General features: G+C 41.0%; 2 protein-coding genes and 1 long non-coding RNA gene across 4 annotated transcripts; all 3 read left to right on the top strand.

Annotated features, from left to right (window-relative positions):
* The first annotated feature begins 245 nt into the window (after positions 1-245).
* Positions 246-1,381, top strand: LOC120717240. The gene is made up of 2 exons (XR_005692127.1): positions 246-577; positions 997-1,381. It is a non-coding gene; the product is annotated as an uncharacterized LOC120717240 (long non-coding RNA).
* A 4,097-nt stretch (positions 1,382-5,478) lies between these two features.
* Positions 5,479-23,439, top strand: vstm2b (V-set and transmembrane domain containing 2B). Its single transcript, XM_040005139.1, has 5 exons — positions 5,479-6,293; positions 6,624-6,802; positions 7,315-7,344; positions 7,745-8,180; positions 22,493-23,439. The coding sequence occupies exons 1-5, from the start codon at positions 6,221-6,223 to the stop codon at positions 22,579-22,581; spliced, it is 807 nt and encodes a 268-aa protein (XP_039861073.1). The 5' UTR covers positions 5,479-6,220; the 3' UTR covers positions 22,582-23,439.
* LOC120717235 (prostatic spermine-binding protein-like) lies at positions 13,901-15,601 on the top strand. Of its 2 annotated transcripts, XM_040005141.1 has the most exons (3): positions 13,901-14,383; positions 14,550-14,597; positions 14,694-15,601. In XM_040005141.1, the coding sequence occupies exons 2-3, from the start codon at positions 14,555-14,557 to the stop codon at positions 15,308-15,310; spliced, it is 660 nt and encodes a 219-aa protein (XP_039861075.1). In that variant the 5' UTR covers positions 13,901-14,383; positions 14,550-14,554; the 3' UTR covers positions 15,311-15,601. The 2 variants fall into 2 exon arrangements, with proteins under 2 accessions (XP_039861075.1, XP_039861074.1); XM_040005140.1 differs by having other exon boundaries at positions 13,901-14,597.
* Positions 23,440-23,664: the final 225 nt, after the last annotated feature.

Raw genomic sequence — 23,664 nt, 5'->3', positions numbered from 1 at the left:
ACATCAAAACACCAAACTATTTACAACCGGGGGGGGAAGATCGCGACCATGACAAACTGAAACACAGGGCTTAAATACATAGAGGGAGCAATCAGGGAATGGACAACAGGAGGGAAACACAGCTGGGGCAAATCAGAACTGACGAGACAAGGAAGCGTAAACTGAACACACTGAGATAAGACAGACTTTCAAAGTAAAGCAGGAAACACAACTGTCACGCCTAAAACAAAACACTGACAACACCGAATCGTAACAATAAGCAAGTGTAACCCAGTAGAGAAAACTGCCTTTTGTTATTTTTTTTTCTTGTTTTCGCTTTATTTGTATAAATGTATTTTCATTCTTTTATTTTGAAAAGAAACATTTATTTTGAAAAAAGGAAGTGTGATCCTCTAGCAAACTTTATTTTTCTGTTGCCGGATCACAAGGGATAAATGCCTTTTTCATTGGCCGAAGGTGGTTTTAGCCCCATCTTCCGGAATACCAGACCATCATTTCACATGAGCTAGATCTTTTCGCACGTGGAAGTAGATGAGACAGGCCACGGATAGCTCGTGCGGAATTTTCTAACATTTTGGTGAGTTGAGCCCATGGGTTTGAAAAGTTAATAATGTGTTAGTCTGTTGCTAAAAGTTGTTTCTTCTGTTCATACCGATTCGCGAGTGGTAATTTGCTGTTTAAAAACGGTTGAAATGCTGTTTGTGGTAGAATTTGTTTAGCATACTTGAAGGATGATTGGAAAAATGTATTATCTTGCTGGTTATACCTATTAATCATAATTTCATGGTTAAAAAGAGAACAAGAAATTCATTTGTTGTTTTACATGGTTAAAATAATTTCATGTATGACGAGAGATATATTCAAAGCATGCATGTAATGTATTACTGTGGTAATGTGAAAGAAATGTGAAAAGAGATAAAGAACTAAAGCTATAGCTGTGATACAAGAGAAGAAACGGAGCTGGCTGTGTACAATAATGTTAATATTGTTGTGCAGGCTAGGTTTTTTTCCCTTGTCCGTGTGGAAGGAACTAAGATTTTGGATTCCGATGGATTCTCTCCGGATGGAGATGGCGAGCCTGAGCCCAGACTGAACTTTGCAGAGGAACTTACTCTTCTTCCTCGACGGAGACTCCCAAGTGGTAACACACAAACCACAAACGAAAGAGAAAAAGAACTAGACTAAGAGTTTTTGACTTGACAAATGACCAAAGACAAAAAGACAATTGAATATTGAGCTCAAACGACTATTTTTGGGGTTATTTTTGTTTTGCCGGCTTATTCTTATTATTGTTATTGTTATTATCACTACTACTGTCAATGTGGAATTTGTGTCTTGTTTATTTCATTCTTGTGCAAAATAATAACTGTTGCTGCTCAAATTCCTGTCTCCAGCCATTTCATTCTGCATTCGCCTCGCTTTCTATTGTAGCCCTGCCGAACCTAGCAACTGGTCCGTAGTTTGGCTGTCCTAAACTATTTAAAATGAGTCAGTGGTTACACAAGTCCAAACATAACCAAAATAATGTTTGCCAAATATTGGAACAACTAACTTGGAGGTATGAAAGTTTTATAGAAGATTTAAAGAGGATATTATTGGTTGTAAACATATTACCTAATGAACCTGAGGTATTTCAAGCAAAACAAAACAAACAAAAAAATACAATATACAAGTGCCTCAAAATTATTAAATATTGAACAGTAACACTGGGGGCCTGAGGTAGTTGAAATACCTGTTAATGTTAGGTAACTTACAGGGTGAACTTAAAGTATTTCAGTCATCTTGCTGATCTTTTAATAACCTCTTATTTATGCGGTGTGTCTTACACCATCAATGATGGCCACAGGACCAATCCATTTGGTCTTCTTTCCCTCGTCACGGGCTTGTTTGACAGTTGGCCACAGTTTATTTCTGCACTGTCTCTCCATGTAGGTGAGATCTTCAGCCAACCTGAGATTCTTCTTCTTCATCACATCAGAGTTGAGGGAAGCTCTCCACACTTTGTGTCGGAAGGTGCGCATGGTGAACTGTATGATGATGGGGCATGAGCGGTTTTCATCTCTTGTTCGACCAACTCTGTGAACAGCATCTATCATGAACTCGAATTTGTTTTTTTCCTCTGGGATGATCAGGGCGATTATATCCATCACCTCTTTTCTTATATCTTCGTTACTATGCTCTGGGAGATTCAGCAAACGCAGGTTCCACCACCGACTATATCTCTCCGTCTCCTCTTGTTTCTCTTGAAGAGCAGCAATGCGATCTTTCAGCTTCTTCACAGTAACCTCTGTCTCTTTGCTCTGTATTTCAAGACCTTTCACTTGATCCCGCACGGCAATAATCTCCGCCGTGTTTTTGTTCACCATTTGTTCGAATTTGGAGAATCTGTCATTCAGCCCATTAATAGCTTTCAAGATGTCGGCATTGGATACAGCTTCCTCTCTTACCTCATGCACTTCGATGTGGCTCTTCTTTGGGTTGGGGCTTTTTAGAGGGGTCTGAGGGAGAGGTTTGCATAAGCTTGCAAAGGTTTTATCTGGCTCCAAGTCCATTATCAGTCCTTCCTTTCTTCTTGCCTCTTTTTTGGCCATGCTTATCCCGTGGCTATTAGCTAAATGTTTCTATACAAGCTAACACTTCACCGTGTCAGAATTCGGCAGGGAAAAAAAAGAAAAGATGTCCTGTACGTGTGCAAAACACAAGTGCAATGAGTCACTTCTAATAAAGGAATTATCTGAGTCCGTTTAGATCATTTAAAACGTTAGGTACTCATCAGAAATTCATGAGCTTACAGAGAAGCGTCCACACAGGTCGCCATCTTGGCTCCTCCACCTGTTGTTGACGATTAGTACAGCTGGATGAAGTAATGTGAGATCACTGGGTGGCTTAACAGGGGCTACGCATCGATAGTAGAAACATTGATCGGCAACCCTTTGATTGGTCGGTGAAAATGTCGAAGGAGCGCGCTCAGTATTTTTCGGCAGCAGAGCAAGAACTCTTGATTGAGGGATTTCAGGAGTTTCAGAGTTTAATTAAAACGCAAGGGAACACTGCAAAGGCTGCAAAAGCAAGGAGAGAGGGCTGGCAGAAAGTTGCTGACAAATCAAACTCGTAAGTAATTTAATAATAATAATAATAATAATGGATTGGATTTATATAGCGCTTTTCAAGGCACCCAAAGCGCTTTACAATGCCACTATTCATTCACTCTCGCATTCACACACTGGTGGAAGTAGCTACGGTTGTAGCCACAGCTGCCCTGAGGCAGACTGACAGAAGCGAGGCTGCCATATCGCGCCATCGGCCCCTCTGGCCAACACCAGTAGGCGGTAGGGTAAATTTATTATATTATATTACATTATATCCTCTTTCACATTAGAGCCACAACAGGACCCACTAGAACATGGGAACAAGTAAAAGTGGAATATAAGAATATTCTACAGAATGGTAATATTTATCACTTATATTGCTTTTAGTCTCTTGAAAAGAGACCCTGAAATAATCTGTTTGTTTATAACAGCAACCAAGAAAAGGGCAGAGCAAAAAAAGACAGGTGGTGGTCCTGCACCCCCTCGTCAACAAGTTGGTTAAGTGAATAATACCCTCACGGGAAAATCGATATCTCTCTATGAGCACACTGTCGCGCTGAGCTAAAGGATCCTGTCTGTCCCGCAATATACGCTGAATTCTGAAAACTCTCCTTATCAATCTTGCACCTTCCGCAATGGGCTGCTCGCGTATACGGACAGGACATGGCTGCGACAGACTTCCCAAATCCACCTTCGCTTTTATAGCCGTGGTCTCTCATCTTGATTACACGAAGTAATTTACTATTACTACTCTAAAATATGAATTACATCTGAAATAATCAAATACATGAAATAGAATGATTAATAGTACATTTCCCTTTTTTAGGGAATGACCTGTGTGTATCTGTATGAAATCAATAAAAGAATCAAATACTGCATTAACTTTAGTTACATTGATAATATTTATTTATGGACAAACAGTGGTAAAATATCGCTGTTGCTTTCGTATAAATGAAGCGGACATACCTGAGTGGCTGCGATCTAATCCTGTTTACATAAAGTAAACCTGCTCCCGAGCAGGTTTACGCTTACGGATCTGTTGCTATGCTTTATGGCAGTGATGTCTGAGATGAAAGGAGAGAGATTGCTTTACTTTGGTATGTTTTAATGTAATTTAAGATAAGATAACTCTTTATTGTCATTGCACAGTCATATCTACTACAATAGTACAACGAAAGTGGAAACTGTTCCATGTTGGCACTATGCACAACTAAACACAACTGAGCACAACACAGTAACAACACAACACAGTAACTTAAAGTGCAAGAAAGGTATGAGCAAAAAAAGAATGACTTAATAAATAAATAAAAGAATGTTGTTGTTGTTTTTGTTGTTGTTGTTGTTGTTGTCCCCCAAAAAGTCCAGGGAGGTAGCCAATCAGGTTAGTTGTTAGCACTGATATTGAATATTGATGAGACTGGCATAACAACTGTGCAAACCCCAGACAGAGTGATTGCAAACATGGCACTAAACAAGTCGGGGCAATGACATCAGCAGAGAGAGGTTCACTGGTCACCCTTGTATGTGCAGTTAATGCCATTGGCAACACAACTCCTCCAATGTTTGTGTTTCCATGCATACGTTATGCAGACACTTGTCAGAGATGGGCCAGTAGGAAGTACTGGTAATGGAAATATAGGATGGATGGAGTTCCTCATCTTTCTGAAGCACTTTGCAAACCACACCAAGGTCAGCCATCTGATGGTGATTAAAAAATTGACACAAACGCATACAATTCAGTTAGTGAAGCTGGTGCACAACTACATTTTTTTCATCTTCATTATTATGTTCAAATCTTAGTGCAAGAGTTGTAGGTTACAATGCCCACTGAGCCAATGAGGCGAGACTGAATGAAGGCCAACCAAAATGAATGAAATATTCAGTTGGTGAAAAGTTGTTGTTGTTTTTGTTAGAATAGGTTCAAAATCCATATTTCTGCACTCTGTCACACACACACCTCCAGACACACACACAGAAATGTTTATCCGTGCATTTAAGTGTTGAATAAAAAAGATTACATATTAAGGTTTTGTCAGCACCTTTATTTCATTGTGTTACATTATGTTACAACGTACCCAGACTATGTGGTTAATTGTAAAATTTCACTCATGCCATGCAATTAGTAAATAAAATAAAAAATAGCTCTACTATTTAATAACAGAGACATGCAGATATTTTGGATTGCAGTGTGTTACAACTATCCCGTCTCCCCCACTTGAGCAGGGATGGAAAAATACACCCAAAAACGTGATGCTCACCTTGGATCATGAGAGAGAAATCACAGAGAGGCTGCTGCAAGATTTGAAAAAATATCTGCAGGCTGAGCTATTTTATGTCATCATTTGCACAAGTTTAAAATTACTTTTGAATAGGTTCATTTACAACTATACAACAAATCATAGCTTTGAACATGAAAAGTCAAGCATTTTTTTCGTTATCATTTTACATAAATAGATTTTTTTTAATTCACCGGCTTTGAAAAGTTGCATTTTCATTCATTTCCATTAACAACGTGTCGTCCAATTAATATGACTCAGCTCAGCTTTCACACTAATTCAGCAAGTGTGTGAGTTCAATGCATAAAAGAAAATTGGTATTTATATTTGGAGCCCTGAAGCAGTGGGAAGACAAGACTGGCGGTGTGTGTGTGTGTCTCTTTGCAGCGTGCACAGCAGCGGGAGGGCTGCAGGTCGGTGACAGCAGACAGAGGAGGCGCAGCGACGAAGCTCTGCACTTTTCAGCAGCGATCGCTGTTGGTCTCTGGCTGCCTCAGCTGCAGTGCTTCCGATCTTTAACACACGCACAAGACCGTTAGTGAGGATGGAGCCTTTCTTCTTTCAGGGAAGCGCTGTACCAAGGTAGAGGAAGTCCCTGATCAGGAAGTTCGTTTTCTCAGATGGTAGTCAGCTGGGAACGAAGGAGGCGCCTCTTCTCTGAGGGATCCACTATTTGTAATAATAGTTTAATTATGCCCGAGCTCAGCTTTGGATCCTACGTGTTGCTGCCGCTGCTGCGTCTGAATCGGGGTTCTTCTTTGCCTGTATTTGGAGTTATCTGAGTAGGCGGGTAACATCGCGTCCAGGTCAAATGACCGTCCAACGCTCGTGAACGTGATAAGAATTAACTGTGACATGGAAAAAACGGGACTCGACGGGATCCTTTATTATTTCCTTATCAACTCAGCCTGTATGATTTGTGCCAATGGTAAGTGAAGTGACATGAAGGAAACATCGGAGATAGATTGGCATTAAAAAGCTCCTTCAGCTGAGCGCCACTTGCCCTGCTAATGCTGATACTAAGCCCGCGCAGCTTATCCTTCTCTAATAACATGAATAGATAAATAAAATGCTTTCAATTAAATAAAGCCAGGGGAGATTTTTGGATACCTCAGTAGAAACGTGTCAGTCTATGAAAGGGATGTGATTTAAATAGGGGCAGATGAAAGACCAATCTGCAGAGGAGGGCATTACTCATTTAAAAACTTGCAAAATTGCCATCTCACCTTTTTCTCTCTTCTACCCTTACACACCAAAGCTACATTTACTGAAGTCCCTAAAGATGTGAGTGTGGGGGAAGGAGATGATGTTGAGATGCCCTGCGCCTTTAAAGCTGTCAGCTCAGCACCCATGTCTTTGGAGATCCAGTGGTGGTACCTGAAGAAAGATATGTCTGAAGATGAGCTGCAGATCACTGCTCCGACTAACAGAGCCAAGGTACTTATAGCCCTCACGCATATGTGTGTGTCTCTGTCTCTACCCTGCATCATCCGCACTACAATTTATTTTAACATCCTTTAAGCATTAACACTGACTATATTTGGGAATACTGCTAAAGCATTTCTCCACATTTCAGTAGCCATAAGCAGCACTTGTTGAACCATTTTAAAAGTGAACTGAAAATCCACACATCACTCAGACTTTGGGCACTTGGTGATTGTCAACATTATCTGATAGGTCTGGTGTTTCAAGCCACCATCATGAGCGCATATGGAAATTCATTTCCCCTTCAGCCCATTACAACATGTAGCAGGGGGGAAAGAAAGCAGAAGAAAACACACCCAAGGGACAAAGAGAGAGGCTATCAGCAGTGTCTTTGAGACAAACAGCTCTGCTTGTGCCATTTCCTCTCTCTGAAACAAAATAAAGGAAAACTCGTGTTGTTGCCAAAATGTGCAGCTGACATTCGGTGAGATTTTCAAAACTGATAAAAGTATCTCTTTTTTTAGGATGTTTCAAGAGAAGCCACAAAAATAAGTGTAAGTACCCGCTTTACTGTCCCATTGAAAGTGTTTTATTCCCTGGATTTATTCTATGATATTCACACTTTAGAGAGAGCATGAAATTCTTTCTGGCAAATGAAGATTGATCTGTGGCAGCACAAAAGTGAGGCTCAAAGATTCCTCTTGTGCACATTTAGTTTATGCTAAACAAGCAAATAATATGTTATATAGGAGTTAGTAACATGTGTCCTTATTACAGATAATGAAGGCTTTATAAATCTTTTGTGTTGATGTGTTGAGCAACTAATGAAGAGTCACATTTTGGTGGTTAGTCATAAAACATGGAACTACAGGTCGATGAATAAAATGCATAATAAAAGCAGATGTTACTGAGGCATTGCCATTTTTTCCCATGATCTCTGTGCCTGACTTTCAGACTGTGCGTGTTCAGGGCAATGCCATCTCTCACAGCCTCAGCTTGTCCAAGGTGAAGAAAGAAGACGAGGGCGTGTATGAGTGCCGTGTTTCTGATCTGTGGGCTGATGAAAGTCAGGAATTTAATGTTCATGCTACACTGCATGTCACACTGGCTGACAGCATGGTGGCTGAAGAGGCTGTGTCACACATTCAGAACCGTGGATCACTGAGGAATACCATCACAGCTTTGGGAGGTGCCTCATCTTGGAGGGCCACCTCTGAGCCTCGCAAAAATTTTGCAGGAGGTCAAATGCCAGGGCTGGGGAAGCAGCGGGTGTCTCAAGAGTCTCAGCTTGGTCTCCTGTCTCCCTTCATATCCACCACCTCAGTGGCCAGGTCATCAGCTTCACCCCTGTCAGGAGACGCAGGCATCCTCAGGCAGCAGTATGGGGCTGGTGAGTGAATGCTGGAGGTGGGTGGAGATGAAACAGAGCTACAGTGACCCCCAGGTGTTCTACAATCTGAGATTAAATGGTGCAGTTCATCTCAGACTGCGGCTGCTGGTCTGTTTCGAGCTTCATCTGTCTTAATAAATTAAATAAAAGCAAATGTGCTGTTTACCTCGTAGTTATGTTTATCTACAGGTGCACTTCTATAGTTTAAATGTACAATACTTTTTTACTTTTTGTTCTCATAACCCATTTATATGCCCATGGCAACACCTCTCATGCTTTTCAAATCTATTCTATTCAGATGAGCACATTTTTTGACGTCTCTACGCATGTCTAACACCTATTTTTAGTTAGAAGCTTGGCAGATGGTTAGCAAGGGATGGGAGGGGCGGAGAGTTGTAATCTGCCTCCCTGTAATTCATCTCCCTGCCCCAGTTTTGTTCGATGAAGCGTACTTGTGAATAATTAAAACTCATAGAAGTTTAGGTGCTCTGCTGATGTAGACTGCAGCTGGTCTGAATTGTATGCAGATCTCATGTATTGATTTGAAGTGCCTTTGCGTCGATGTGAATGTACTATGTTGGTAAATGATCAGTCTTTAGACAAAACGGTTAGGGTTAGGGTGTGTGCTTGTTCCTTTTAGGAAACTGTAACTCGTCAATATACCGTCATTCAGTGACTTCTCACAACGGAAGGGAGCAACATCTGATATATGTGTGTTATATTATTAGAAAGTATTTGAACAAAAAGAGAAAACTAGATTTCGTGTGAAATACATGGATGATAGCTGGATCTGGAGAACTTACTCTCTGATTATTTGCAAGAAAATCAGTTAAAGTGACTGTTTAGTGGAATCTTTTACAAATTCACCTGATAAAGAAGAAAGTAGCAGAAGCAGATATATGTCAAAACTTTCACATATCTGTTCAGACCCTCCTGTCACTATAAAACACACTGCTCCCAGCAAACTGTAATAACTTCAGACATCTGGAAGTTTGTCATCCTTCAGTGCCTGGGTAGCTTGCAGTATGCCCCCAAAAGCAAAAAGCAAACAACGATGATCTAAGAAGTTGTGAGGTCAAGTGTCCACTGTTCATTTATGTAAGCAGCATCTGTTAGCTGTCTTCTAGATTATTACTGAAAGGATCCATAAAAGCTCCCAGCCACAAGCTTCCATTGCTGCTGTGAAAGCTTCTGACTATTTTAGACATTTCAGCTGTGTTATGGAAAAATTTTGGTGAAAACACTTGGCCGCTTTTCCTGGCTCATATCCATTTCTGTGAACAACCAAACATTATAAGTGGATGGTAACAGAGGTATTTATTATACTTCATGAATGTATGTAAATGCATGCTGTTAACACTCCTGCATACATCTGGGTGACTCAGCTTTTTAGTCTTGTTCATTTCCGATCTGTATCTGTTGTCTGGAGTTGACATCACTCAGAGTTGTGATCTGTGTCAGAAAGGGTTCTCCAGAGCTTGTCAGTGAGAGACCAGAGCAAGCAATAGAGCGTGATTACACGAGGGAAGCATTTCTCCTGACCTCAGGATGTGGGGAAGCTTTTTTTTTTTTTTGCAATTTTGGCCTCGAAGAGTGCAGAGGCAGGTGAATCAGTGTGAAGCTGGGACATGAGCTTTGAAGCTGAAACTGTGATTCACAATCAGAAGGAAATTATGATTCAGCGGCTTATTGGGAGGGATAGAGGGTTATTGATTGCTATACATGCTTTTTCCTAATATTTTGTTCGGAGCAAACATTTCCATACAGGAGTTACACAATCACATTTGCTTCCTTCACTGTAAAGATTTGTTCTCTCACAACTTCACTTGCTTTCAAAAGCTGGATTTTTTCTGGTGTACTTCTGTTTTATTACTGCACTGTACTGACTTTTTGGACTTTTTAAAGCAAACTGGCCTTTCTTATAATCAGAATGAATCGAATAGACACATAAAAAATGTTCAAATACTGGGTAGTAAAAATATAATAATAAGATTCAAACAGTCCTACAAAGTCCTATATTGCAAAGTGAACTAGTTACAATTTCTGAATGATATATTGTTGAAGTTCCACTTTCTTGAGCTATTCAAAATAAATCATGTAGAATACTTTTTAACATAAAATCCTCAGTTACAAATATAAAGAAAATGCCATTTTATACAACTTTTATGCTGGATTGAGAAAATATGACAAGTTCTACCACAAAAACAAAAATATTAGTAGATAATCTAATCCAGGGGTTTCCATCTCCAGGCTGCAAGGGCCGGTGTCCCGCAGGTTTTAGATATCAAACTGGGTCAACCTGTTCATTATCAGGCCTCTGGAGAACTTCAAGACATGTTGAGGCGGTCATTTAGCCGTTTAAATCAGCTGTGTTGGATCAAGAACCAGTGTTGGGAAGGTTACTTTTAGAATGTATTCCACTACAGATTACACAATACATGCCCCAAAATGTATTTTGTAACGTATTCCCTTATGTTACTCAATGAGAGTAACGTATTCTGAATACTTTGGATTACTTAATATATTATCATGCTTTTTACAACTACATGAATGTACTACTGCTGTGTGATTTATTACTATTACTGAAGAATACTCACCATACCAACACCAACTAGATGTTTAAACCTTAATATAAATGAGTAACAGTAGGTGGACATTAGGTAAGGCTGCACTTTTTGCAGCGATCTTGTATATAAAACAGGTCCGCGGCGCTGAACCATAGTAAAGGGACCTCTGGCTAATATGTCGGGTTCTGTGTTGGACTCGTAGCCAAAAACTAGCTTTACTTTGTTGTCTGGGTCAACTTTGCTAGCGAGAGACAGAGAGAGGCGTTGAAAGGCTGCTTATTGTTTCGGAGAAAAACACGGACACAGTGTACAGACGAGTCTTAATTGCTTACTTACAACTGGGCTACACTGCCCATAAGGTTACATTCTTTAGGACTATGCCTGTAACACTCTGCCTATTGCTTTCATATTAAATCATTTTTTGAACAATATTTTTTCATTATGCGGGCCGCAAGTAGGGGTGACATAGGCCGCTAGATTCAGACACACACATTAGAGCCTCTTAATGCGTGTTTTGTTTGGGTTTCCAATGGCGTGGAATTATCAAAAATAGAGAGGGCATAGCCTAACATATGAAACAGGAAAAGACCGCTGTGTAATCCACTTATTTCAACAAAGTAACTGTATTCCGAATACCACCTTTTTAAATGGAAACTGTAACGGAATACAGTTATTCATATTTTGTATTTTAGATTTTGGGCTGATTGTGGCTCAAGAGTTGGGAGTTCACCTTGTAATTGGAAGGTTGCCAGTTCGAACCCCGACTTGAACAGTCTCGGTCTTTGTGTCCTTGGGCGAGACACTTCACCCGTTGCCTACTGGTGGTGGTCAGAGGGCCTGGTGGCGCCAGTGTCCGGCAGCCTCGCTCTGTCAGTGCGCCCCAGGGTGGCTGTGGCTACAATGTAGCTGCCATCACCAGTGTGTGAATGGGTGTGTGAATGGGTGTAAAGCGCTTTGGGGTCCTTAGGGACTAGTAAAGCGCTATACAAATACAGGCCATTTACCATTTTAAATACGCAACGCCGGTACATGTATTCCGTTACTCCCCAACACCGTCAAGGTCACATCTAAAACCTGCAACCCGCAAGACCGCAAGACAAGGCACCAGCAACTAGAATCAGTGCAGCTTAGAGCTTTTTTTTTCGGGACATGGAGTAGAAGAAATCCTGGGAGGCTGCTGAGACAGGCTCCCCACCACAAAGGTAAATGGACACACACTGCTACTACACATCAAACTACACACCATACACACACTGTACATGCATGCACACTGCCAAGTGGAGATCAAACCTCAACATTGAAGTTTACCGAAAGCCCACACACACGGACCAGTACCTCCTTTTTGGCTCCCACCACCCTCTGGAACACAAACTTGGAGTAATCAGGAACCTGCAACACCAGGAAGAACATGTTCCCTCTAAGCCAGAAGGGAAAACGAAGGAACACACACATGTGAAGTAAGCTCTTAAAATGTGGTTATCTCAATTGGGCTTTCATGAAAATAGTGAAGATGGGTAGGAAAGAAGGTTTCAATTAATTAGGGAGAAACAGAATGACAAATGGAACAACACTGTCATCCCTTATGTAGCAGGTTTATCAGAGGAACACAGCAGAGTCTTCTCCAAGGATCACATCCCAGTGCACTTCAGCCACTCTTAGACAAAAACTGGTTCATCCCAAGGACAAAACTCCCAACCACAAGCTAAACAACGCACTGTACGCTGTGCAGTGTAGTGAGGAGTGCTCAGACCTCTACATAATGGTAAAATGGTAAATGGCCTGTATTTATATAGCGCTTTACTAGTCCCTAAGGACCCCAAAGCGCTTTACACATCCAGTCATCCACCCATTCACACACACACACACACACTGGTGATGGCAGCTACATTGTAGCCACAGCCACCCTGGGGCGCACTGACAGAGGCGAGGCTGCCGGACACTGGCGCCACCGGGCCCTCTGACCACCACCAGTAGGCAACGGGTGAAGTGTCTTGCCCAAGGACACAACGACCGAGGCTGTCCAAGCCGGGGCTCGAACCGCACGGCACAAAATATAAGAGCCACCTCGATGGGACAAGACTCCGCTGTACATGTCACTCTTTCAGGGATGCTGACGTTCACATCTTTTACAGAGAAGACAGATGGTTTGAAAGAGGAATGAAAGAGGCCATCTATGTTCACTGTGAATGATGATCCTTGAACAGAGGTGAATTTTCTGCCACCTATAATGCAGTTTTTCCCTTCCCAGGCACCTTAACCTCCTAGGACCTGGCGTCCACATATGTACAGAGATGGGCGGGTTACTGTAATCTGATTACTTTTTTCAGGTAATGAGTACAGTAAGGGATTACTATTGCAAAAACGGTAATTAGATTACCGTTACTTTCCCGTAGGAACGCTGCGTTACTGCGTTACTAAAACCGTGATTTTTTGCGAGAATGTCTCACGACAGTGACGTAAGTGAGTGCGACGTTCGTGACAACAGCTGTGTGCAGATCAACAATGGATCACATATCGATTGTGGGAGACAGTATGAGCGTGCAGCGTTTAAAGCGTGGAAGTACTGACCTTACTTTGAGTTTGATTCCATAAAAAGTGACAAAAACATTAGTGTCCGTTGTGCGTGGGAAGAAAACTTCTTTTTACAGCGAAAAAAACCCCTAAACTTCCAAACAAGCACCGAGTAGCTACGACGTAATGGGAAACTCACAGAGAAACTCGCGGATTCTTCCACTGACCGCTGCACACCTGCACCAGGGTAACCCTCCGCCTGCCCCACTCCTGCTTTACAGGTGAAAATAGAGCAACAGGACCGCTAGTCTTTGACTTTATTTATTTTCTGCTGTGTTTTACTTGCATCTATTTGAAAGACTGAGTGTAAACACAAAAAATATTTTATTTTATGTGCTGGAATGTGCAGAAAATAGGTTTAAATGTTAAACTAATTTCTTCCAGTCAGAGAATGTTGCATATAATTAAATGTTTGCTTGATGCATAAAGTTAAAAGATTAAAACTAATAAAACAAGTTTTAAAAGGAGACTTTTCCATCTGATTACATTTTGTATGATGGATTATGTAGAAAAAGTAGAATTGGGCTGAAAGATCTATCGCTTTATCACCTCTTCAGGTTGTAAATCGTGTTTTTAAAAAGTAACTAAGTAACTAAGTAACTAATTACTTTTTTGGGGGAGTAATCGGTAATTAGTTACTGATTACTTTTTTCAAGTAACTTGACCAACACTGATCACTACTTAGAAATGGCTGTCTGTTAGCATGGTTATGTTTTTTAAATATCAGTATATTGTGATTTATACTGATTTTTGTGTTAGAAAAGGGCTAACACCTCCCTCCATCAGGGTCATAGGGTACCTGGAGTACAGTGGCTACATTGGTACTCCTGAAGTAAGCTTACATAAGCCCTGATGAAGGCCATCAGAGTTGGCCTTCCTGAGGTGGAATTTTAAGGAACAGTCATGGGATGGAACTCTGGTAGTTCTTATGACATCACAGCTATTGCACAGTTACAGTGCAGGTTTAAATGTTACAACTGAAACATATTTTTGACTTCAGCAACAAGCAGATACACACACAGCTGAAGTAGGACATTTTCATAGAGCAGTTTCTTTGAAAAAAAGGTGAGTTTTGGGGGAACTGCTTTGTAAGTGAAACTTACTTTTGATGCTGTAACTTTGATAGCTGATGGTAGATATTTACAGTGAGATTTTTGAGCATACCCTACAGTACAGATGGGAAATGTACTGCTTAACTTGAATAACTTATGTCTTTGTGGGATCTTTAAAGCTCAGATGATGGAACAAGGAGATGGGGCCCATGCTCAGCCTAATGAGGGTAAGAACTTGATCTGTTATTGTACAAAAGAAACATAATGCAGTGTTGAAGTTTCTTTTGATTAGCTGTGACTTTGCTAACTGAACTTTCATGTAGAGCAACCACTCTTGGCTGAAGGTGGTAACTGGGGAGATATGGACAACGTCTTTGAAAATGGTGTGGAACATGTTATAATATTTTTACCACGTGAAGTTGCGAGACTTTGGGAGCCAGAGCAGCTTAACAACAACAATGATCACATCAATCAGAATAATTTCTTCAACATTCGTTTTGAAATTGATGACAGCAACTCTGATGATGGACATGATGACAATAATGCTGATGATGAAAATGACCACAATAACAGAGATACTGAAAATGACCACAATTATTGCAATTATAATTTTGCCGATGATGATCAAAATGCTGACAGCAGCAACGATGAAGAAGAACGCAATGGAGCTCATCAAGATGAAAGTGACCTTGCTGCTGCTGACGTTGACTATGAAGCCAACCCGGATGAAGGAGAAGCAGCGGAGGATCTGCTTCCTGGAGGATTTAGGAGACAGTTTAGAGAGGAAGACAGTGATGATGAGAAAAGTAATGCAAGCGAACAGTTCCACTGGTGGGATGAATTTGCTGACAGCGACTCTGAAGAACAAGACTCCCTACTTGAAGGCAATAAAGAAAGCGATGAGGGTGATGAAGATGAGGGTGATGAAGATGAGAGGTGAATCCAAAAGTGACATGCCAACCGTCACTCAGAGTGACTGAATGGAACCTCTTTAATAAAAATGCATCTTCTACTCAGTTGTCTTTTGATTAAATACGAGCACTGCAACACTCTTGTTTTTAAAAAGATATAAAACTGCTTTTGTAAAACCAAATTACTCTTGCAGAATAGACGTACCAAGGTATGGTAGTATTCTGATTCTGATATTTAAACACAATCAATGTGCCATCCTACAAAAACAACTTTACAACTTTTTTTGATAAAATCAAAGACTCAGCGGGCCTGTTGCTCTATTTTCACCTGTATAGCAGGCGGATGTTTGCCCTGGTGCAGGTGTGCCGCAGCGGTCAGTGGAAGAATCCGTGAGTTTGTCTGTGAATTTCCCATTACGTCGTAGCGTACTGGGTGCTTGCTAGTGATGTGCGATACCACTGATTTCCTTTCCCATCCGATACCAAGTAATATTCAGGGTGGTATCGACGATACTAATCCGATACCGATACTTTGTACAAAAACGGATTTTATTTATTGTATCTCAAATTATAGCGTCATAATGATCACAGGACATCAGATTACTTGTTCTTATCGCGTAATAATGCAGAGTTCATCATATAGAAATAAAAAACCTGAAGTTGTGGCTATTTGAACACGTTGCCTGCCTGCAGCACTAAAGGACTCCGTGAGAGACTCTCACCCTAGCAGCACCCGTCCCTGTCCTCCTCTTCAGTCTCAACATACGCTCGTCATATTCTGTGATATGATTTACTCTGAGGTGTTTGACGAGGTTAGTGATGTTGCCACAACCATACATGCCAACCCTCCCGATTTTTCCGGGAGAATCCCACCTTTCTCCAGATTTTCCACCCGGACAACAAAGTTGAAAAACCATATCGCAGAATTCATAGCGCGGCCCAGCCAATTCCAGTTTCCAACAATGACGGCAGCTACTTAGTTTTAATATTACTCTTATTTCTCTTTCTGGGTCACAAAAAACTTTTAACATATTTTCAGGTGAGAATGTAGCTGTGTGAACTTCAAATATCTGAGCCGACACATCGTCTTCAAACCCCCACGGTCTTTCACTACTCGGGTTAAACATGATATATATGTCACTTTGATAACCTAAAAATGTTATTGTTTGGCTTTTTCAGTGTTTTATTTGTTCGTGAGTAAATCGGTTTGGCTGAGATTAAAGTTATTAGATTAGATTAAATTTAACTTTATTAATCCCTCGGGAGGGTTCCTCGGGGTTTTCACACAGCTGAATAAATGACAAACAGAAAACTAATTAAACAAAGTGTGAGACGGTCCAGAGTTTACGTCTGTTATATTTTAGATAGCAAGGAGCAGACGGCAGTTTGACTCCACCGAGGGAGCTCGTGACGTACTACCCGGCTTTCTTTAGACCGCGAAGGCCGGTCCTCAGGTGGAAGCAGCCTCTGAATTTGGACACCCGCGCTGTTTCCGGGCCGGCCAATAATAACGGTGACATTTAACGTATTTTATCTGATAAATAAACCCTGTAAAATATATTTACCCCCCCCAAACAGCCCTTTTGAATGGCTCCCTAATTCTGAGGTCTCAAGGTTGGCAAGTATGGCCCCAACACCTCACTTTTTTGCCACATGGATCGCAAACCACGTCTCAGCTGTTTGTGGAGGTAAAATACGTCCGCACAATTACGCTGAGCCATTGTTGTGAGTGCGCACGCCAGGGGGCTGCGAGACATTTATGCAGCAGTATTTCGCACAGTTTCTTATGAAAGGCGGAAGAGGAAGTAGTTCCTTTGAATGTAGACAATCCGAATGTTATAGTTTCTTTCCACTGTGTTCCTGTCAATGATAAACTACAAATTTACCCTAAATTACTAAAATATCGATATTTTAATGTGAGAATCGATTCTAGAACATAAATGATTGGTATCGGAGGAATCGATATTTCAGGATCGATCCGCACATCACTAGTGCTTGCTCGGAAGTTAAGGGTTTTTTCGCTGTAAAAATAAGTTTTCTTCCCACGGACTTTAGGAGGAACTGGAAACCTGCGACCACTGTTTCAATCCAGGGGGTCGATGTTGACATTGTGGAGGGCTATAAATACCTCAGAGTAGACAGAGACAATAAACTGGACTGGGTTCAAAACACCACTGCGCTGTACAGGAAGGGCCAGCAATGTCTCTATTTTCTGAGGTGGCTGAAGTCTTTTAACATCTGTCGGTCAATGCTCAGGACATTCTATGAGTCTGTGTGGTGAATGCCATCCTCTATGCTGTCGCATGCTGGGGCAGAAGGTTAAGAGTCACAGATGCAAGCAAACTCACTAGATATTATCCAAGGTAAGGACAACGGTAGACAATACCTCCCACCCACTGCATTACGTGCTGGCCAGTAAAAGGAGCAGGTTCAGTAAGAGACTGAGATCAACCAAATGCACCACTGAGTAATACAGGAAATCATTCTTGCCTGTGGCTTTCTCTCTGTGTATCTCTCTCTGATTCTGACATATGATCAATTGTGGGTCAACGACCTCCTTAAGGGACAAGGGATGAAATATCCCACTAGGGATTAAATATCTAGGACTCACCACCATTTGGTATTGGAACTGCAGAAGCTCAGATGAGAGGTGAAATGTCTTCAAGAAATTTAAAGAAGCCAAGTTTACTTTTTTTCACAAGCTCCTTAAATCTGTCTTTTTCACTTATTTTTCTGTGTTTCAGATGATTTTTTGAAAATATTTGACAATAGATTAAGGTTAAAAAGAAAATAAAAACTGAAAGATTATCTTTGCTAGTGACAGCCAAAGAGATGCCAGAGGAGGGGGCCACTCAAAAACACAGGCATCTGTCATTTGACTGCAATGTCATCTGACTTAGAGGCAGGAGGGTAATGGAAGGGGAAAGATAATTTGTCAGATGTTTCAAATTGCCTGTCATGTTTTCATCCTCTCCCTTTCATTACAGTACATTCAGGGGCGATTGTGGCTCAAGAGTTGGGCGTTCGCCTTGTAATCGGAAGGTTGCCGGTTCGAGCCCCGGCTTGGACAGTCTCGGTCGTTGTGTCCTTGGGCAAGATGCTTCACCCGTTGCCTACTGGTGGTGGTCAGAGGGCCCAGTGGTGCCAGTGTCCGGCAGCCTCGCCTCAGTCAGTGTGCCCCAGGGTGGCTGTGGCTACAATACAGCTGCCATCACCAGTATGTGTGTGGATGACTGGATATGTAAAGCGCTTTAAGGTCCTTAGGGTCTAGTAAAAGCGCTATATAAATACAGGCCATTTTACATCATATTAATGTGTTCACTGAGCCCTTGCAGCTGTTGGAGTGTGTAAATTATTACATGTGGTGATCATATTTATATTATACAAAGATTTTCTCTCTTATAAGTCATTGTCATTACCAAATGGACAACACAGGGTTTGATCTCTGATTATGAGATAACGACAAAGAACAGTGAGAGACAAAGATAATATATACACAAGAGGGAATCAGGGCAGAGTGGACACACCTGGGGAAAACGGCTGGATGGCCTGATAAGACGGGTGAAGCAAAACTGAGCAGAATTCACACGAGACAAGGACTGTCAAAATAAAACAGGGAACATAAACACAGAGACAGAGACCTTGACTGAAAAAATACAACTAGACACAAGGAAAGGGTAAACAAACAGGGATAAGACCCACAAACAGAGTGACACAGACTTGACACTTGTAAACAGACATGACTGACTACAGGGGCTACATGCTTTTCTCAATGGTGTTTTATTTTTACATTTTTATTGTTTCAAAGTGTAGACCTTCAGACCACAGTAAAACTTTAGAAGCGAGAGACAAAATGGAGGATCATGCAGTCGTTTTCCCTCCAGAACACCTTTCCAGGGGTAGAACTTCAGGAGAATAACGCTAGTCCCAATGTCTGAGAATGGTTTTTCTGTCTTATGCCAGATTGCGGATATCTCCCTTAGAGATGTCATGAATAGCATTGTTACCTTTATTGATTAAAATCGATTCTGGGTTGGATAACGTGAAATCGATTCATTAAAATCCTGAATCGATTTTTTAATATAAATTTATTTTGCCCGAAATGCCAGAATCTCAGGTTAAACCTCAAAATTTCAACAACCACCAAACAGCTAAGACAGTAAATGAGAGCAGGAACACGGATTCTGCACAAAGACGTAAACACAAAGCGCCGAGCCGCTGACGGATCAGAATCAGTGAGATGTGACTTTCTCACGGTCGGGGCTGAAAGCCGACAGCTCGCTGATTCTGATGTTTCGGCGGGTCGGCGCTTTGTGTTCACGCCCTTTTTGCGCTGATTCTAAAGCTGTTAGTTTGATCTCTCTCCAAACAACATTGACTGAACCAGATCCAAACTGCGCTTCACATAAACATCGTCATGAATTCACTCTGACTTTTGCTGTTTTGCTTCCACCAGGATAAAATCTCACTTCATGCACAGCTCTCTCTCTCTCTCTCTCTCTTTCTCTCTCTCTCTCTCTTTCTTTCTCTCTCTCTCTCTCTCTCTCTTCTTTCTTTCTCTCTCTCTCTCTCTCTCTCTCTTCTTTCTTTCTCTCTCTCTCTCTCTCTCTCTCTTCAAGAACAGTTTCCCGTCTAAAAATCTGTTTTCTGCATTATTCGCTTGCTTGTTACGCACAAGTCTACCGTTGTTTACAGGCTGTCGGTCGCTGTTATTTTTTCCTTTTACATTCTTCTGAAAAGAAAACCTCATTTCTGCCGTTCAATCCGGTTGTTCAGTGATGACGTGACGAATCCTACTTCCGGGCCTAAAGTAGTCTGCGTTTAATATGGCTTTTGTGTTGTTAACATGTTTAATGTTATGTATTTTCTTCTATTTGATCTCAAAAAGCTCCTAAAACAGTCAGTGATCACTGCTGACCTCCCTCGGCTTTTATTACCGCTAATCATTTATTTAAGCTCAGTTTTTAAAACCTTAGGATGTAACTACAGCCCAGCCCATGCAGCAGTATATGAATGACTAACCTCGTATTGTGGATGGATTATCTCAGTTGTTCTCCTGGCTGAAGTTTGGTCCTTTTACAGCATCCTGCCATGCGATTACATTTGTTCCTGACCACCGAGAACCCTCACGTTAACTTTTATCGAGTGCAAAAAAGTTAGCTTGTTTATATTATGCTAACATAGCTGTGTCGCTAGCGGTCACGTAGCACATCATTATATACCAGCTAGCCAAACTTCAGTAACCCTACAAACGTCACTGCTGTTTAGTTTTCTGTCTTCATTTATGCTGGAAGTGATAACAGAGCTGTACGTTTTAATTTGTTTCCAAAACCCCGCAGTCAGGACATGCTATATTGTATTTAGATAGAAGCTAGCGAGCTAACTCCCTGCTAACTTCTAACTCCGTTAAATGTCATAAATTCCGTTTTCATGGATGCCTGGATGTTAAACTCAATTGTTACACCTGGTAGAGCAGAACGCTGATCATTTTATTAAAGATGAAAGACTTTAGACAGTTTTTCAACTCTCAGTAATGCCATAGTGATCGTTTGATATATGGACCTGCAGCGGAGTTTAGGCCCAGACACGGCTAGTGACGTCAGACTTAACAACCGGATACTGAACAAATTTAAACTTTAAAATTATGCAAAATGCAAAACGCTTAGTGTGTCTCTAATAAAACCGCTGTAATGTCAGAGGTAACGTTTATATGTTGATTAATGGTTTTCTTTTGTTTTTGATCTACTGCAGAATATTTTTATAAAATCCAGGCCAGGAAAATCACCTTCATGTTTTTCTGTGTTTTATCCTCAGCTACTTTGACACAAAGGCCTCGTTGTGATGCTCACACCTTTGATAAAGTCTGGAAAGTGTCAGCTTCCTTTTTATAGATACAAAAATATGTAAATGTACTGATCTGAATTATAATATTTCTGACTGTCAAAATTTCCCAGATTCAAATTGAATTGAATCGAATCAAATCAAATCGAATTGAATTGAATCGAATCGTGGATCGAATTGATTTGGGACCTTGTGAATCGGAATTGAATCGATTCTAGAAATCAGTGACGATACCCAGCCCTACTCTCTAGGCTTTTCTGTGTAGAGTTTGCATGTTTGCTCAGTGCTGTTTTTCTTCCACCTCTGATATCATCACACAGTCCTAAAACATGCATGTTATTTAACAGGTAACCTAAAATTGGCCACAGTGGTGTTTTGAACTTGTTTCAAGACCTCCCAGAGTATTTTTGTATACACACACATATAAACACATATAGAAAGTGCAGAAAGTTTGATTGTTTTTACACCATTGTTGATTATTGGAATATTTTGTGACTGGTGACAATAGTGTAAAACTTATAAAGAGCTGTGTGTAAAGGGCAAAAATGGTTTGTACTATAAAGCACTGTAAGTGATGACAGCAGAAAGGTTCCATATAAATGCCAGAGAATCCTATCATTCATTTTCTTTACGAACCCAGGGTTGCTGAGAATGGCTACATTCAATTTTTAGATTAACTGATAGACTGTTTGATAATTTTTTTGTTAAATAAATAGAATCTTTTATTTGTTTATTTGTTCATTTCTATTTGAGTTATTACATTATATGTGGAATAAAAAAAGAGGAAGTGTGTGTGTGTGCGTGTTGCGGTAGTGGTGGTGGGGGATAGCACTAGGACCACAAAATTTAAAAGGGCCACAGGCACCCAAGAACCACCCAGCACTCCCAGTAAGGGAGAGGTCCAAGACACCCCGAGCTACCGAGTCAGTCACGCACCCCGAGTGGTGACCCCGTCTCACCCGGGCTCAGCAAGCCCCAGACCCAGGCTGAGCAATGCACGCACACATGCACACACAGAAACCATTCACTAACTCACTCACTTTCATCCACCCACTAACGACACACAGAGAGATAAAGACACATATACATGCACTGACCCCCCCTCCCCTGTGGTGTTGGCAAGCAGATGCAGCAAGCTATTCAGATGATCCAGTGATTTCTGTTACTATAGTTAACTGAACCTTCATAGGCCGTCAGCTGCCAAGGTTAATTAACACACTGAGATGAACAACTGTATATTACGATTCCTTTTGACTTCTTTGTATGTTATGAGCTTCGTACGAATCACTGTAGAGGCCAATGGACAAGCAGAAATGTTTGCATTATACAACGCTGTTGTAAATATTGCCACATCTTTCTGTGTCTTCCAGACTGCAGTGTGATGAGCACCATGGACCGGCTACTGTGCATCACTCTCGTGTTCATGCATAAGCTCCTCCCATTATTGCTGGCCCACTGAAGAGACATCAGGCAAACCTGTGAACCTGCAGCATTCTTACTTTCTATGTCAAACAGAAACCAAGCAGCACTCAATGGTTACCAGAAAGATCAGTGTATATCTATGGTGTTGCATCACATCTTTGCTAGGAGTAAAAGCAAAGCAACATAAAACGCAGGAGCTTGACACAAAATAAAAGAGATGGACCCCCTCTGTCATGACATGATGGAGATAAAGTCTTGATCAACCTGCTATTTAAAAATACTCAAAATACCAAAAGTACTAAAGTAGAGTGATCATTATCGTATGCTGTCAGTAAATTCAAACCACTTTATATAAAAGTGATTTGGTATGCTTTGAGTGATTTAACAAATTTCTAAACAGCAAAAACCCTTGTGGATATCCTAACTAGGGTATTAGGAAATATAGACTTTATGACAGGTCACAGCAATATGCATAAATAAGACCTCAGCAGGCAGCTGCCCAGAGCTTTGCACTAAAGCTCAATTTGCAATGCAGCTCTCAGAACTAATCCCATCTCATGGATGTTGATGCAGGCAAAGAGAATGTGACTAACCTGAATCTTACATAAGCCATGGCATGTCCTGCAAAAACAGGAACACCATGAGGACACATACTCACCTCATTTCACTTGACAATAAAATAAACCACGAGTTAGCAGAGCTTCAGGGCACACAGAAGCACTGCATGAATGACTAAAATGGCCAAAGCTATGTTCAAGATGATTCATTTTCACCTCTTTTACTTCATCAATTTTCACACCTGTACCACACATTATGAATTATTATATACTTGCCTTTACACAGGCACATTTGTCCTACTAAAGTGGATGGCAAATAGGGAAGGATTAATGCTTCTGAAAATCAAGGACACTCTTACCATCACCCCCTCCCCCCCCCCCCCCCAGTTTTAAGATAATAAGAAAACTGCTGTATTTAATAAGACAAAGCATTTTATTGACCATCAAAATTAATGTGATCATATATTGTATTATTAATTGACACTAATAAACTACTCACATGCTGTGTTATTAGGTGGATTGCTAATGCCAGTCACAGGAACATATACTGAGCTGATAAGAGG

The sequence above is a fragment of the Simochromis diagramma genome, unplaced genomic scaffold, assembly GCF_900408965.1.
Source record: "Simochromis diagramma unplaced genomic scaffold, fSimDia1.1 OVJJ01000085.1, whole genome shotgun sequence".
NCBI lineage: Eukaryota > Metazoa > Chordata > Actinopteri > Cichliformes > Cichlidae > Simochromis > Simochromis diagramma.
This window is presented reverse-complemented; position numbering and strand designations above follow the sequence as displayed.

Coding starts and splice junctions, on each gene's coding strand:
- LOC120717235 (XM_040005140.1), top strand. CDS start 14,495: ATGGGAAATGTACTGCTTAACTTGAATAACTTATGTCTTTGTGGGATC. Junction 14,598..14,693: donor CCATGCTCAGCCTAATGAGG/GTAAGAACTTGA, acceptor ACTTTCATGTAG/AGCAACCACTCTTGGCTGAA.
- vstm2b (XM_040005139.1), top strand. CDS start 6,221: ATGGAAAAAACGGGACTCGACGGGATCCTTTATTATTTCCTTATCAAC. Junction 6,803..7,314: donor CTCCGACTAACAGAGCCAAG/GTACTTATAGCC, acceptor CTCTTTTTTTAG/GATGTTTCAAGAGAAGCCAC. Junction 8,181..22,492: donor CAGGCAGCAGTATGGGGCTG/GTGAGTGAATGC, acceptor TGTGTCTTCCAG/ACTGCAGTGTGATGAGCACC.